The sequence below is a fragment of the Amphiprion ocellaris genome, chromosome 22, assembly GCF_022539595.1.
Source record: "Amphiprion ocellaris isolate individual 3 ecotype Okinawa chromosome 22, ASM2253959v1, whole genome shotgun sequence".
NCBI lineage: Eukaryota > Metazoa > Chordata > Actinopteri > Pomacentridae > Amphiprion > Amphiprion ocellaris.
The window spans coordinates 2,001,435-2,017,946 of NC_072787.1; the positions used below are offsets into that span (position 1 = coordinate 2,001,435).

Sequence of the window (16,512 nt, forward strand, 5' to 3'; positions counted from 1 at the left end):
TTAATAAATGCATGGATCCAGACTATAAGCCGCATCACTGCCAAAATCTAACCACTTGGTCCTTGAGTCATTTTGGACCTTCCCTGAAAATTTTGTCCAACTCTGTTATTCCATTTTTGAGTAATGCTGTGCACGGACAGACAAACATACACCGATCGTCTCGTAACTCCACCACATTCCTTGGCGGAGTAAAAATGCTCTTCTAAAGCATCAAAAACTGAAGCTACACTGCCAAAAAGTGCACCAGCGGTGCAGCAACCAGAGCTACCAACAACTTAGGCTTATTATCAAAGCTATGACAGTACACAAATGCTAAGGTCACAATGATACAAGTTTAGCAAAATGAGCACCATGTATAAAGAATTTGGCAACGATAATAAATACCTACATCACTCCAAAAGCAAAACTAAGTACCTTAGCTGACAGCTGTTTGGGCTGAGAGGTTAGGGGAATGCTGATGGAGGCGGGGTGTGGCCTGGCTGCAGGAATCCGAGGATGAGTGTCTTCTGAGGGACTGTGTGCACAGAGTGGAGATGGTGAACCAGGTGTGGAATGCAGTCAGCGTGGAGGCAGGGAAATCAACGGGGAGCAGCACAGAGAACTGAACAAGATAACGAAGGTTAACTCGAGCAAAGAAACAGAACAGGAAGTGAACTGAGCTGGCCTGAGTTGACTGACTGGTTGTAGTGCAACAGTCTGGCATCAAGTAGTGGACTGAGCTCTTCTTTTGTAGCAGGTTGTGAATGCTGAACAGGTGAGCCTCACTCAGCTGATTATCCAATCACCTGCACTAGAGAAAGCATGTGGTGTGCCACATGAACGTCCACGTTACTTGACAGAATAGGCTAATGTGAGGGTTTTCAGTCATTTCTGTGGCCAGTGCAGCACATCTGTCATTCAGGAACACACACCAACACTTGTGGGAATAACCATGCTTCTGTGAAGGCAGAGCAGTCACTGGGTCATCCTTGAACTTCATTTATCTGATGATCCAATCCTTTTTTCCTGCCCTTCTCACTGAGCTCATGTTCTGTCAGGATTAATGAGCTTGTTGAGGCTTGAGTGATGGATCAGAGCAGAGCAGCAGGAAGCCATCTGGATCCAGCTCCACTGCTTAACAGCCTCTAAAGTAGCCCAAATACTAAATGCAGACTCAATTTCATAATGGAGCATAAATGTTTTATTTATGCTGACAAACACTGTAATAGCCCAGTTTTATACATACATTGGAGATTTTGCACCTATTTAACACATTTGGACCAACAAACATTTGATCTTTTTGAAAACTGAGAATACAGATACACTTGAACAACAGTACAAAGAAAATCAGCAGTTTCAAACATTTTGTCAACAAAAATTTCATGTATGTAATGTTCTTCGGTTGAAATAAGTACCTCAGAACTAAGTGGCTTCAGAAGTTAGCATTGCATCCACTGTATTACAAAAAAACTCACTTTTTTACTCTCAGGTGTTTTTTGTCTGCTTGGGTGCAAACATTAAAGGCTTGGTGTGTCAGACCATACAGCCATACAGGAAAATAATACAAGAGGATGTATGCACCCATACTGGTGACAACTTGTCACATATAATATACAGCAGGAGTATTCAACTAAAATTAAAAGAGGTCCAGTCAGAGAAAATGTATTAAAGCAAAGGTCTGGAACATCATAATGTCTAACATGATTTAGTGTGATAGATGTTGATGTAACCTAGTAGTTGCATCAACGTCTGCATGTAATCAATAACTGACTGTCACATCAAATAAATTCAGTAGGATTAAAAAACATTCAGACAATATTTATTGTCACTTAACATTTAAGTATACAGATATATAATACTGTAGACATGTATAATGTTCTTCTCTCATTCAGTAAAAGAAGGGATGCATTTACAAATAAGAGAACATAAATAAAATAGCTTTTGAAACACTGTGCATCTTAAAATAAAGTTCATTACTTGACAAAACAGTGCTTAGCTTCAGCTTATTCCTTTTTCTTTAACTGTTTCACATCTTAACTGAACAGTCTCAACCAACTTTACAATACAGCGGTCCCTGTAGCAATCATATTTATTTTATAATTTCTATATATTTTAAGGCTTTATAAACCCTCTTCTTGTAAACACTTCCTATGCTTTTAAACACTTTCTACACTCTTAAACCTACGTAATTTTAACAAAATATAAAATTCTATTTGGGTACTTGCCAATGAATATACTACAAGTTAAATGATGAAAATGATGATAAATTAGCTGTGCAGTACTGATGACGTGATGAATGTACTGCACAGTGAGAATGAAGTGAGAAAGCTGCTAAACACAGGAGACAGAGGAGACTGATGCTACGGTGGCTGAGCCAATCAGAGCCCAGCACTGTACGCTACGCATTTTATTACCATTTAATTTTCTTTTTATATGTTTTATTATTTTTTGTATTGTTTGTATTGTTTTAATTTTTTTAGGCTAGAAAATGCTTATTTACTGCAAAAATAATTAAAATAATAAATACATAAAAATACCTACATACTGCAAAATCCTGCAATATAGCGAAAAATCTGCAATACAAAATACAATTTCAAAATTCACGGTACAGTGTGACTGCGAAAAGTGAACCGCGATATGGAGAGGGACCACTGTATATAAATCTCAACAAATCTGTGGGATGGCTTAATTTGCATACAATTTGTCTGTGCGTTTTCTGATCTGCTAAACCAACACCATAAACACTAGAAAAGTTATGCTGGTGAAAATAGAAGCATCCCCTCAAATTTAAAATCCCCTTATGATTAATATACTGCATATTTTACAAAACTATAATTCATCTTTTCATATGTTGCTACACGAACTTATCAAAAATATTTTCATATATAAAGAAAGCATTAATGTAGTATCATTACTGTATGTTTAGTGTGTTATATGAATTGTTTCAGTCTTGTCTTGACAGTGGCACCATTCGAACACAGTGGCAAAAGTCTGTTATCAAACCTATTCCTATACCCACTAGAAATTACCCCAAGCTGCCTCTTAGTCTATCTTAAATCGCAGACTTGTCAACCACCTTGAGAGGACAGGCTTGCTTATGAATGAGCAAAACAGGTTTAGAAAATCTAGAGCTTGTATTGATCATATATATCAGGCATATCCAAAGTCCGGTCTGGGGTCCAATTGTGGTCCGTAGTCAGATTTTATACGGCCCACAGCCTCTGTCATGAAATGTATAATTTATGGCCCGCCAGTGATGTCAAAAAGAATATGCATATCACTCAGGTACAAAATGCAATTTTATGTGTTACAGAATGGTGGCAGTAGACTGTGTGACCCCACTGCAACCCTTTCACCATTCATTGAAATAACAATAACAACTGTGTTCCGTGTACAAGGAATTCAATGTAAAGAGACACTACCAATCAAAACTTTCTAATGCATATGGCATGGGAGCGCCTCTGGTGGGCCTCTTCTGTACAGTCGGGTGCCTGCCTCCATTATATGCTCGTTTTTTAGAAAAACCCCCGTCCGGCGCTTTGGAGTCTGACAAGAGGACGAGTGAGACGAGTGGAAGACAGAGCCACTGTGGAGGACTGGAGGGCTGGCATTTTAAATTCTGATTTTATGTGAATAAAACTGGTATATTTTTAATGGAGTTTGTGGTTTTTTTAACCTGCTCACCCCTGATTCCAAGAACCTGCAATTTTAACCGTCCTAGGCTCTTTTAACCCTAGGTGGCGGCCTTTTTATATAGTTTTATCTTGTTTTAAATTGTATTTTAAATTCCCAAATTTCGACACGGCCAGCAGTAACTCAGCCACGTGACACGTACACCATCATAAAATGGTTCTGTGTTGTTCTATCAAGGTTTGTGGGCCCCATGTACATATTAATGAGCCTGCAGGACTCTAGCTTCATTATTTCTTAAGTTGTGGCACTTCAAGCATTACTCCAGAGATTGACACAAAGCAAACGAAGCAGAAATGGACCCCACCCCTCTTTATGGCATTTTAATTCAAAATCTAATGCTACCTATGACCTCAGATTTTACACATTTTACTTAATAACATACGTATGCATAGAAAAAAAATCAAATATGAGATGGTCAGGCATGAAGTTTCCTACAAAGCTGATGATGTTCTAGCCAACAATATTATGAAACGTTACAATATTGCCAGTACTGTGTGAAAAACTTAGCAGGGCAAACAATGGCTACTTTGACAATATAAAATATACAACATTTTGCTTTGTTTACACACCTTTTCTCACTATTTTATTGTTTTTAAATGTTTTGAATTTTGTTCTACACTATAGACGAATGCTTTGCTGTCTTTATTAAAGATACAAATTTGGAGAAGGTGATAGACATCTTTTCACCATGATTTTTATGATCATGCATGCCTCCTTTGTTTTTGTGATTTTGGATATAGATTTGCTGCCCCTTCAACCAGCTACTATTCTTGTCTCCCAATCTCTAACAAGTCAATGTCCATTCACTGTTCCAGGGTTGATTTATGGCCTGCTATTGTTGTTGCTCTGTGATATTGTCGAATACCACAGACTGTGATTGCCTCTTCAGACCCCTTGCCACTCCGTAGCCTTTACTGTCACCACAGGGCCCCCCTCAGGACCTTACATTGACTCTAATTGGTTTGGGAAGGATTTGGCAGCCTTTGAACGAAAGACAGACAAGAAAGTAAAGAGTCATGCAGACAGATAGAAAGAAGGAGAAAAGGAAGAAGGAGGGGAAGAGGAGTAAACTGGTTCCGTGGATGAGTGTGTATTTTCTTGGCAGCTCTCTGTCCTCACTCCTGTTGTGTGGAAGAAAAAAAACATGCAGTGATAACACTGACACATCAAAACAGTATGCATTTTACTCTTGAATAAACAATATTGACATGCGCAGTAATGCACATTGCATGCAAAGTAGCCCTTAAATTGGACAGATCGGGGTGGAGTGAAATGCTTTCACATGCGGACACAGAGGGGGCAGATAAAACGTGTCAGACAGACAGAAAACTGTCAATTAAAAATGATCTCTGAAAGCTGTAGCTATTTTGAAGTCAGACCTACTACTACACTCTCTCAGTATAAGTCTGATGAGCAGAGTTAGTTATGAGACACAAATCTGTTTTATCACTAGAACTTTTTAAAAGTAATAAAGAGCAACAGTACGTTCTATAAAGATTAGTCAAACTCAACTGCATGACTGCCTTTAGTAGCATCCAGAGGACATCTGAATGTGGTTTTAGAGACTGCCACCAACACACATTTAGGAATGAGGCTGGTAAAATGCCACACAGTCATGTTCACCCTGGGTGTGTCTCAGACAGCTTCCTGCTTCAGTGAGCAATGGACTGACCATTTCCTGATTGATTCAATGCCCAAATTATTCCAGTTGTTCAGCTTCTTAGAAAATGTTCTAAATGCAGTAAGAGTGAGAGAATCTTTCAGAAATCAGTCAGCACAAGGGGCATTTTTAGTCCACTTTGCTTTAGGGGCGGAATGTGGGGGCAGGGGTGGGGATGACGACATAAAAAACCAGAGAACCACAGTTGAGATCCAAACCTAGGACCTGGGTCGCCGTGGTTCAGGTCTGATCCTGGGCTCCATGTCTCTGGGCAAGACACTGAACTCCAACTTGCTCCTGATGGTTGGCAGCTCTTCCACTGTTGGAGTGTGTGTGTGTGTGTGTGTGTATATGTGTGTGTGTGTGTGTGTGTGTGTGTGTGTGTGTGTGTGTGTGTGTGTGTGTGTGTGTGTGTGTGTGTGTGTGTGTGTGTGTGTGTGTGAGAGAGAATAGGTGAATGAGAAACAGTTAATTTAAACACAAGACACTTGTGCTCCAAACAAGAAAGATGCACACTCAATGAAGGCCCTAGCATCCCTGACCCATCACTATACACACATCTATAAACACATCTTTGGGGGTCATCAGGTGGAAACCTCCCTTCAAACGCCTGTTTAGTCCCACAACACCTCCAGGATGCTAGGATGAACTCTGGCATCCCAGATTCACCCCCCTAGTGCCAGTTCACACTGTTCCTACACAATCCAAACAGCACTGCTATGTTCAACTGACCCAGGCCCGTTTAGGAGACGCTCCAGGTAGTGACCAGCGCCGATGCTAACAGTTAGCTCGTGCAAGCTGCTGAATACCTTGTACCAACTGCTAAAAAGTGGCAAAGAAACTATACATATAGACTCTCCAAACCTGCTAGTGCTAACTGTAAATGCTAATGCTGGCTGCCAGACTACTACCATGTCCAAAGCAAACTTACCACTGACAAAGAAACTATACAAGCCAGCTCACCAAACTTGCTAGTGCTGCTTGTTAATACTAACCACTAATTGCTAAAATACACCACTACTTCAGCCAAGCTCACCACAGAGACTAAACAAGCAGACTTCATCTAGGATGCAAGTACTAAGTGCTAACTGATAATTGCTAATGCTATCTATAAAGAAAAAAACAAAGACACAGCCACTACCTGACACCACAGACTTACCTGAGATGGCCACATGGTCCCAGAGAGACTCTAACAGGCCACGCCCCCACCTGATCTACACTTCCTCTTCCTGGATCTCTGCCCATTGGGGCAGGGAAAAGAGATTCTGTCCCTGCACTCCCAGCTCCCTCAAAAGTGAAATAGCTGACCCTGCAACAAAACCCTACCCTACACCCCACTTCAACTGGGCGAACTTTGGTTTTCCATCACCTCTGCTCAGCTTTTGTCTTTAAATCTAATAAATTCCCATCATATTATTATGTTTTGCAAAAACACAAATGTAATTTATTATAAGTGATTATTGTTTGTTAGATTTATTTATACCATTGGAAGACACAATACATACTTGACTATGTATTCGCTAGCATGTTATTGTGGCTTTGCAGCCATTTTGCTATGATACAGTGCGAGTTATTACAGGTGCTTGCCAGTCAGTTGCTCAGCTTGAGAAAAGACATCCAATGTGCTCAAAGCATGCAGTGGGGTGGGAGCAGGACCTGGTGATGGATGGCAAAGCCCAACTGAGCATATTGCTCCCTTAATAAAGACTGCCCTGCGATCCACAAGCAGCTAGGGGTGTATTTTCTCTCTGTGAATCCCTCCACCCTCCACAGTCTACCATCATTTTTAAGAGCGAAAACTAGTTTAGGTGTCAGAAAGAATGATGCCCCTCGTCAGGCTGCAGCTCAACTTTGAATAGTATCCACAGCTTTATTCTCACCATGCGGCTTCCTGTTGGTGTGTGCTGTTTTCTTTTATGCTCTTTTTTAAGGTAGCTGCAACTAGTTATTAAACCAGCTTAAAAGCTCCAGAAAAATCTAAAATAAATCAAACAAAAACATAATTCTCATAAATTTAAACTATATAGCAATATATCCCTGATTAATAATTAGTGCATAACCAAAACTACCACATCAAGCAAATCCCACTCACAATCTGATTAAATGTATCTAAAGAGTATAAAGTTGTGTGTGTGTTAGGTCAGAAGCAAACACTATGTGGAGCGGGAGTTTTAAGTTTCCACTTTGCAAATGTGTTCATGCTTGTGCATGTGACCTTTTTAAGGATTATGATACCAGGTGAGAAAATGGTTGGTTATTTTTGCATACATTTTCACTGGGTACTCCAGATTCCTCCCACAGTCCAGAGACATGCTGAGGTTAACTAATGATTCTAAACTGTCTGTAGGTGAGAATGTGAGTGTGATTGTTTGTCTCTATATGTGATAGACTGGTGACCTGTCCAGGTGTCCCCTACCTTCATCCTAAGTCAGCTGGGACAGACTCCATCCCCCTGGTGACCGGTGGGTGGATGGATGGATGGATGGATGGATGGATGGATGCAAGACCTTGTGTGCACTATACCTAGCCTCAACTTAGCACTGTGGTTGAGGCAGTTACTCAATAACCAAACCATAAAATGACATCATAACAATAAACTCTATAATGAAAATGGTACATGGGTATGAAAAATAGTTAGGTAGTCCTGTGATTAGCTGTCTACTACATGAACTATGTGTGCCCACTTACCAGGGTCCATCAGAGGGAAGAGGTTACTCAGTGTATTCTGTGGATCAGGTTAGAGTTTAAAAAAACAGCTGACATTTTTGTTATCTTCATTAGGAGGTACTATTTCAAATAAAACACAAAACTAATTGTTTAGTGGTGAAAAAAGCCTAAACTGGAATATGTTGACTGCTTTAAAAGGGAGTGCTATGTAGCTATGTAGACTGAATCTGAGTCCTCCTGCCTCTATTTAAAATAAATAAATAAATAAACATAGGCAGCTTTAAACATTCAGTAATTTTAAAAATATTGAAACAGTGTCCAGTTTGGTGTGATGCAATCCTTTTTCCAACCCTCTGAACAAGCAGCAGGGTCAGCTCAGCTTCTCTCATCTCACTGAGAACATCACATCTTTCTAAATCAATGTGTTGTAAAATAATAGCCAAATAAAGGATAGCGTTCTCACCAGTTTAATAGAATTCCTGTTTCTGAATGTCGCTGCATATCTGTGTCAGTGCATTTACATACATACATATCCAGTGCCAAAGTATTTGTCCCCCTACAGAAATCTTCCATTTTTACACATTTTTCACACTTAAATAATCCAGATCATCACACTAATATTTATATTTACTGGATATTATACAAAGATAAGACACAAAGCAAAAAATGCAGTTTTTAAATTATGGTATATTTGAAGAATTATTAAAAACCTTTATCACCCCTGTGAAAAAGCAAACCCTTGGCAGCAACACCTGCAGTCAAATGTTTGCTACAGCTTGTGATCAGTCTTTTACATCACCATGAAGAAATTTTGTCCCACTTTTCTCTGCACAATAGATGGTTTTCAATCATGAACCGCCCTTTTAAGGTATTTTAAGGAGTTGTTTTTGATCAGGATATGTCATTCAACATATGTATAAAGCAAGTCTGTAGGACAGCTTTCTTTCGTCTGCGTAATATCATAAAACTCAGGAACATTTTGTCTCAGAGTGATGCTGAGAAACTAGTCCATGCCTTTCTAGCTTCTAGGCTGGACTATTGTAATTCCTTATTATCAGGATGTCCCAGTGATTAATTAAAAACCTCCATCTGATACAAAATCCTGCAGCCAGAGTTCTGACAGGAACCAGGAAGAGATTTTTATGTTTCTCCTGTATCAGCTTCTCTTGATTGGCTCCTTGTAAAATCCAGGATAGAATTTAAAATCCTGTTTCTAACATATAAAACTCTTAATGACCAGCTCCGTCTTATCTAAAGACCTTATTGTACCACATCATCCTAACAGAGCCCTTCTCTGTCAGTCTGCAGGTTTTCTTGTGGTTCTCAGAGTTTCCAGAAGCAGAACAGGAGGCAGAGCCTTCAGTTATCAGCTCCTCTGTTCCCAGTTTGGGTTCAGGAGGAAGACATCCTCACTACTTGTAACTTCAGACTTTCATATTTCATGAAGCTGATAGTTAGTGCTACTCAGGATCACCTGAATTGAATGAAGGCCCGGGCTTAAGTCCATCTGCTCCTCTCCAATCATTAACATGCACATTTTACATGATGTTAAAACATTTTTTTTAAACATTTTGTTAAAACAAAGATGGCAGCAGGGCGTCTTTATTTAGGAAATATTACACTCGTAAACCATTTATTGTATGACAATGCTGGAATTAGACTTTCAGTCAATAAAATAAGTCCGTTAATTGGAGCACATGTGGGAAATGTGCTAAAATGCCAAATAAAGTGGGAACATCAGCTGTCAGTAAATATCTGTGGTAATGTAACCAATCAAGTGTTATTCTGCTGTCACAAAATGACCATGTATCACTGATGATTCTTGAGCACATTAAATGCCTACAATGCTGCTAAAGGAGACCATGAAGACCATTGTTTCAGGAATTGTCTGATTTAAACAGCAGCCAGCGGAGGTTTCTGGAGATAATAGAATAGTTGTGTGCTCATTTATTGAATGCTTGAATCATTCTGGAAATTTTAAAGTTTTTTCAAGTACAACCACAAGGAATAATGTTATATTTAGATTGTTAGAATCTAGTTGGTCTTGTTTTTAGTATAAATGTATTATTTTGTGCATTCTAAAGAAGCGGTAGATCTATTTAACTTAATTTAATGAAATGCTTGTTTTGTCTTTTGTTGATTACTTTTGTCTCCAAGCTCATTTTAACAAAATACAAGGGGCGTTTCTTTCCATTCCATTGGAGAAATGCAAGGAAGAATCTAGATTTTATCATTTAATCACTTTTTATTTTACACAACAAAAGGTAAAGTAGCAGTACATGGCATAATAATGTGCACAGTAAAAATAAAATGAGCAAAATAGCAAATGAGATCAATCGCACTATTAAGAAAGTTTCAAAGTAGATTATGAAGCAACTAGACATATCTAACTTAACTTCATTAATCATAGGTTATTTACTAGGGAAATGGGAATGTATGTTATTGTATATTCTTCATAGAATATGGAATTAAAGTGTATTCATTATACATTTATTGCATAAGGAAAGTGACAGTGAAAGGACAGTGGACCCCAAAATACAACAACAGAAAGCAGCCTGCATGTGAATTGTAGTTTTAAAGAAAGAAAATCATTCTTCTAAACTCCCCAGTAATTACGTTTTCTATACAGCAATGAACTCAGATCCTCATAGACTCAGTCAGTAAACCGTACAGTTAGCGGTGGAGCGCTGGGTGCACACAAAGTCACTGGTGACCTCTTTATAACCTCTGGATTCAGTTAGACCACTTCCTGTTGAAAAAATGACAAGAGAAACAGGTTTGATGATCATCTGTCCACAGAAGAAAAAGACAGAACAAAAATGTTTATCATGCAATAATTAAACTTCAAGATTAATCAGGCTGTTAAAGTAATAACTTCCTGTCAATAAGACACAAGTAAATAATTAACCCAATAGACATTCTGTATAGATTTATTCTGAAATCTACAGCAATAGCTGCACCCTTGCATGATTATATTTTATTATTTGACTCCTAGTGTGTGACACAGAGAGCTCTCATTCCTGGTAAACAGCAGTGATGTGATGAGTTGGATAATATGAAGGGCTCCTCTCTGCCTTTCATTATCTCATCAGTACCTGAGGGGACACAGCCTCACTAATGCTGCCTCTTGTGTTGTACCAGGGAGGTCCCTATCTGCTCAATTAAGCACAAGGACAAACTAAACAGTAGTAAAAGGCTTACTGGGTTTCTTTAAAAAAAAACAAAAAAAAAAAACATATATACACTACTGGTCAAAAGTTTTAGAACAACTCAATTTTTCCTGTTTTATACTGGAAATTCTGCATGTTAATGTCTCACTGTGCTCTGAAATAAAAGTATAGACCAAATAAACAAATGAAATTTAGAAAAAATCAATTTAGAAACTAAAGTGTATTCTAAACTTCTGACTCCTTTGTCAGATATAGCAGCTCAACACACTGGTGACATTCTTTCCTCAATGGAAATCAAATATTCTTCAGAAAGTTCTTCCCAACTCTGCAGCAGAAGTTCCCATAAATGTGTGGTTCTTGTAGGTTGCTTTGCTTTCACTCTTCTGTCCAGTTCATCCAAACCAGCTCCATGGGTTGAAGTCTGGAGACTGTGCTGGACACTCCATGTTTTCAAGCTCACCATCTGGTTCTTTTTCCTAATGCAGTTCTGGCATAGCTTGGACTGATGTTTTACCATCTGTTTGTCTACCATGTTCACTGACCCACTGTTCATTTGCTTGAGTTCTTGTTCTTTGTCTGGTCCTATGTTTGTACATTTGTTGTTTTTTTTATGATCTGTTTTTGTTTTATTTAATATTCAAAATGTATCCAAAACGCCATATAGAAATGACCATACAATCAAAGCACCACATGCACAGCGTCTAAATCACATTATGTTATAAAGTTAATTACATGTAAGATTAGTGTGATGTTATCTTGAGTTTGTCTTTAATGAAGATAGCCTCTCTGATCAGGGATGGGAACCCGTGTGGGCAAGGGGTCATTTGAGAGGATTTGAGATGAGCTCTATCTGTATTTGTCTCTTTCTCTGATATTTCAACTAAAAGCTGACTACTGTGACCATTAGTTCATTTAGTAAGCCAAATCATAGTGGAACTCCTCCATGTTTACTCTGTCAATGTGATGAATGATGGTATATCAGTTATCATAAAATGATTCAAAACACCTCTGCAAATCATTCAGGTTGTGGTATGTAATGTTAGTCAAAGAGCATTTAATTGTATGGATTTTATTCTCAATCTGTACATCGTATATATTTCATTCTTTTTTTTATTATTCGTTCTCTTATTATTGGGTCAACTATGTCTTCATGATCTCATTCTAACTGTTTAAGGGCTGATTGTAACTGATCTAAGTCCTTTCCCATCGGGTTATTCAAGTGGAAGCTATAATTAATATTTCGCCTTAGAAACAGCTTTCCATAGCTCCCAAAGCATTATGAGCGAGACCATCATTGTTATTTTGTTCCAAGTAGTCCTTGATGTCCTTCTTGATTTGGTCCATCATATGGTTCAGATCTGTTGTGTAGGACTAGATGTTGATATCCCTTATCAGCATCTAGTGCAGCAGGCTATGGTCTGATAAGCCCATAATGCCCTACGTAGAAACAGAATCTATTGTGGAGTATAGCATATAAGAAATATGTGTAGTCCCTCCTTGATGGGCTTAATTCTCTCCAGATATCAATCATTGCTGAGTTCATTTCATTGGTTATTAATTTATGTTGCATTTGAACAATAAAGTCTCATTTTAAAGCATCATCATCGCATCCTTAGTTAAATTTACCTTCCATCAGGTTGTAAAGGTTGCAGTAGTTGGTGCCGTGGTCTGTGATGGCATACCAGGTCTCAGAGATGGACATGGCCTGAGACAGAGTTCGAGTTAGCTGTTAGATTTAAATAAAACACTATGGTCCACAGACCACACAAAGACAAATGAGGCGAGAACAGACAACCTGAACAACAGACACCATAGAGGAAGAACTTCACAGCAAGAGGCTGAGACGAACAGAAAGGAGTGATATGAGTGGAGATAAAAGAATGGAGACTCAGACACTAGTTTCGTTTTTTCTCAGTGTTTGGATGACAGACATTTTGCTTGTTTAACTTTGCAGAAACTAAGAGGAGAGTGAAAACCTACCGAAACGTGACAGCAAGTGAAGAAGTGATACGAGACCAGTCGGAAGCTGATGTCGTCCACATACCTCTTAAAGGGAGTGGTGTGCTTGGCAGCTATAAAGTGGACAGAGGCTGACAGCAACTGTAGAAGGACAAATAGTTTATTCATTTTGTTGTTTGTTTTATTCAAAGTTAAAGTTACAGGAACACAAAGATTCTTTATTTTGTTCTTTGGTTAAAACTTACAACCAACAGAGGGCGTATTGGTAAAGCTTCCTACTGCAAAGAGTTGCTCCTTATTTAAAAAAAAGACACTTTCCATTCTATGTTTAGTATCACTAAGATTGCATTATTTTGTTTTTCATCAACCGAACACATAATTTAAAGAACGTGTCATACCTTGCAGTCGGGTCAACCTCATCTCCTCACTCAGTTAAAATGTTTCCCACCTTTCCTTGTTAGACGAGCTCTAAGAATATTCTAAAGTCACTCTTAAGGACTCTCTGCTAGAAATGCTAAAGCTAAGTCTAGCAATATTTGTGAATGGAGCCTCAGTTCGCTTTAACCAATCATGATTTGTACTTTTGGTGACACTGCCATCAGCGTCTGATAATAAGAAATGATCACAATTAAACCACCAAAATAGACAAATATAAGAAAAGTGCTGGTCAAAAGTGGAAAGAAATACCGAATAAATTAACAAATTTCAAACTCCAAAACTGAAATAAGATAAAGATATAAAATAATGCCTCAAGGAAAAAGAATTTTTGGATTATCAGAGTATTGAATCACAGAACTAAGTTATTACCAACTTTTTCTACTGGCTGTGGCTTTGATGATGGTGGTGAATGGTTTCTATTTTCCTGTCGTTGCTAAAGCAAACAGATATGTCACCAATGAATTGTAAACGCTGATGATTCCTCCTACATACTTACTCATTGTAATGAACTGAGGACACATACACACCTTGTAGAGGCACCTCTGTCCTCCCAGGCTGCAACCAGACATGGTTCTCCACTTCTTAATCTGTGAAACCAGGGATTCATAAACCTCCTGACATGGGATCCCAAAATACCTAGACGGAACAAAACAAGCACATCCACTGAATGGTAGTACGCTGGTTGTATCAAGCAGCTTTATAAATCAAATGATACCATCTAGTGGACGGTGGCTGTGTGTGCTGGTTTTTGATGATTTTAAAGCATTCTGTTGTATGATTCTGCTTACATACCAGCAGCATTTTATTGGCAACGGTATTTATCTTGTGCTGAATGTGGGGTCAAGATAGCCTGAGTCAATTAAAAACTGCAAAAATGAATCAGAGTTTCTTCATATTTTCTTCATATCTCATTGAGGATGAAAAAAAGGATTTATTTGTGCAAGGAAAGAACTGAAAGCAACATAGAATGGGGAAAACTGAGGGGAAAAGAGCAGGAGCAAAACAAACCTAATTCAAAGAAGAGGCAAAAGTAAAAAACCTAAGAAATACTCAATGTGACATCAGAGGAGGGAACTGATATGAATAACTAAAACTAGACTAATAAAACAGGGATAATAGACAACAGACTTAAAGTGAATACAGCCAGAGGAAACTGAGCTGAGGGGGAAACCAGACTTAATCCCAAAAAAGAGAAATACAAAAACCAAGGAAAAACTAAACCAGCAAGGTTTCCTTTCTGAAATATAACGTATAGTTGGTTTCATCAGAAGCATCAGAAGCCTAAATATTTTCAGACGTGGAATTGAAACAGCATGGTTATATTGCCAATCAATAATCTGTAAGATTCTGTTAACCCTCAGATGCAGCAGTGGATCAAAAATCATCCAGTGAGGTCATTTTCTTACAATATCTTTGTAATGAAACGTTTTTATCATTTCATATTCTAGATATTTCTCCAAAAAACATGCTTTTGATATTATTCCATTTCAATTTTTAAGTTCCCTTTTATACTTTTAAAGAAATTGTAATATTTGAATTACTACCCCAAGCTCTTCATCACTGACAATATCATACAGAGGTGATGGAGGGATGGAGAGCAGCAACAGCTGGAGGAAAAGAGTGGAAAATATCAACAAAATGGATGTTGACATTCTTCTGTTGCTGTTCTGTGTAATATTCTTCTTTTTCAGTTATCAAAATGTTCAAAATCTGCTATAAAGTGAAAAATAAACACATTTCAAACATAAAATCATTCTTGTGTGGACCAAAATTTAACACAAACAATAATGCAAATGATTATTCTCAACCAAAACGACAAAAATGGCATAAAAACACTCTGATTCTTATACAGGTCATTACTGACCTACTTATGGAAGACTGTACGGTCTAATCACTCGAGCATCTAAGGGTTAAATATAAAACAGGGTGAAAGTTAGCAAGTTGCCACAGAGGTCTAACAGAGATTTATGATTTCCTTCAACATTCAGAGTAGTTGTGGAAGGACAAAGAGCCAAGACAGTTATCTACATTTCTGATCCATCAACTGTAAACATTATAAAACGTGAAGCAGGACCACACCAACACTATTTATTAGTATGTGTAACAGAATATTCTGACAGCTACTAGAACCAGAGCCAACACTTCTGAGACACATTTATCAGCTACTCAATATTTTCAGTCTTACACAGATAAAAGGAACAAACAAAGCGTACCATTCTACTTTGCACTGTGCATGGAGAGGACCAGCACAGCAGAGTTCAGATGAGCCGACTGCTAGAAGACCTGCGAAGACCCAACGGACCAGATGCATTTTCCTCCAAACTGTGTCAGCAGCTTTCGTCTGGATTCACTCTGACTGCAGTTCCAATGACATGAGACAAAGGGAGAAAAAAGGCAAGAAATCACAGGACAATCATGTGCTTTTCTGAAGAGGAAACCGCCTTAATTAAATTTAGGTCAGAAGAAGAGCCCAGAAAGAGAGGCTTCAGACGTATTGAGTTTAAAGAGACACACAGAGACACTCTGACAACCACAGCACCTCTTGCTTCTCTTTTGGCTTCCCAAGGATGCTACAAGTAAAAGCAGTTCAAAAGAGCATGAGCTTCTGGGGTTATTTTTACACTGAACTGTAAGAATGTCTTTGAAACACAACCATCCCACGTGATGAAAGAAATGATTAAGCTAAAGAAAGCATCGTTGCAACAGACATTTAGCCAGTTCCACTAACATACAGCTTCATTTGGACTGTGCTTGTCTGCTGTGATTGGAAGAAATAACAAATGATGAAGCAAAGTGATCAACAGGTAACTGATGAAGTGGAATCTAAGTCACAAATCAAGGGCCATAGTCTAAAACTTGACTCTGTTCAAATGTTAAAGATTTTCAAAAAAAAAAAAAAAATCAACAAGATAAGTCAGCATTCAGGCAGCAGGATTTATTGTTGAC

General features: G+C 38.3%; 1 protein-coding gene across 1 annotated transcript; it reads right to left on the reverse strand.

Moving 5' to 3' along the window:
* Positions 1-10,220: 10,220 nt before the first annotated feature.
* On the reverse strand, positions 10,221-15,941 carry LOC118469659 (uncharacterized). Its single transcript, XM_035943800.2, has 5 exons — positions 15,780-15,941; positions 14,094-14,202; positions 13,150-13,269; positions 12,796-12,874; positions 10,221-10,748 (listed from the first exon to the last, which is right to left on the reverse strand). The coding sequence occupies exons 1-5, from the start codon at positions 15,875-15,877 to the stop codon at positions 10,657-10,659; spliced, it is 498 nt and encodes a 165-aa protein (XP_035799693.1). The 5' UTR covers positions 15,878-15,941; the 3' UTR covers positions 10,221-10,656.
* Between the last annotated feature and the right edge of the window lie 571 nt (positions 15,942-16,512).

Excerpts from the sequence above, each read along its gene's own strand:
- LOC118469659 (XM_035943800.2), bottom strand. The coding sequence starts at position 15,877 with ATGCATCTGGTCCGTTGGGTCTTCGCAGGTCTTCTAGCAGTCGGCTCA. Across the intron at positions 12,875-13,149 it reads TCACTTGCTGTCACGTTTCG|GCCATGTCCATCTCTGAGAC; the intron begins GTAGGTTTTCAC and ends ACTCTGTCTCAG. Across the intron at positions 10,749-12,795 it reads CCTTTACAACCTGATGGAAG|GAAGTGGTCTAACTGAATCC; the intron begins GTAAATTTAACT and ends TTTTTTCAACAG.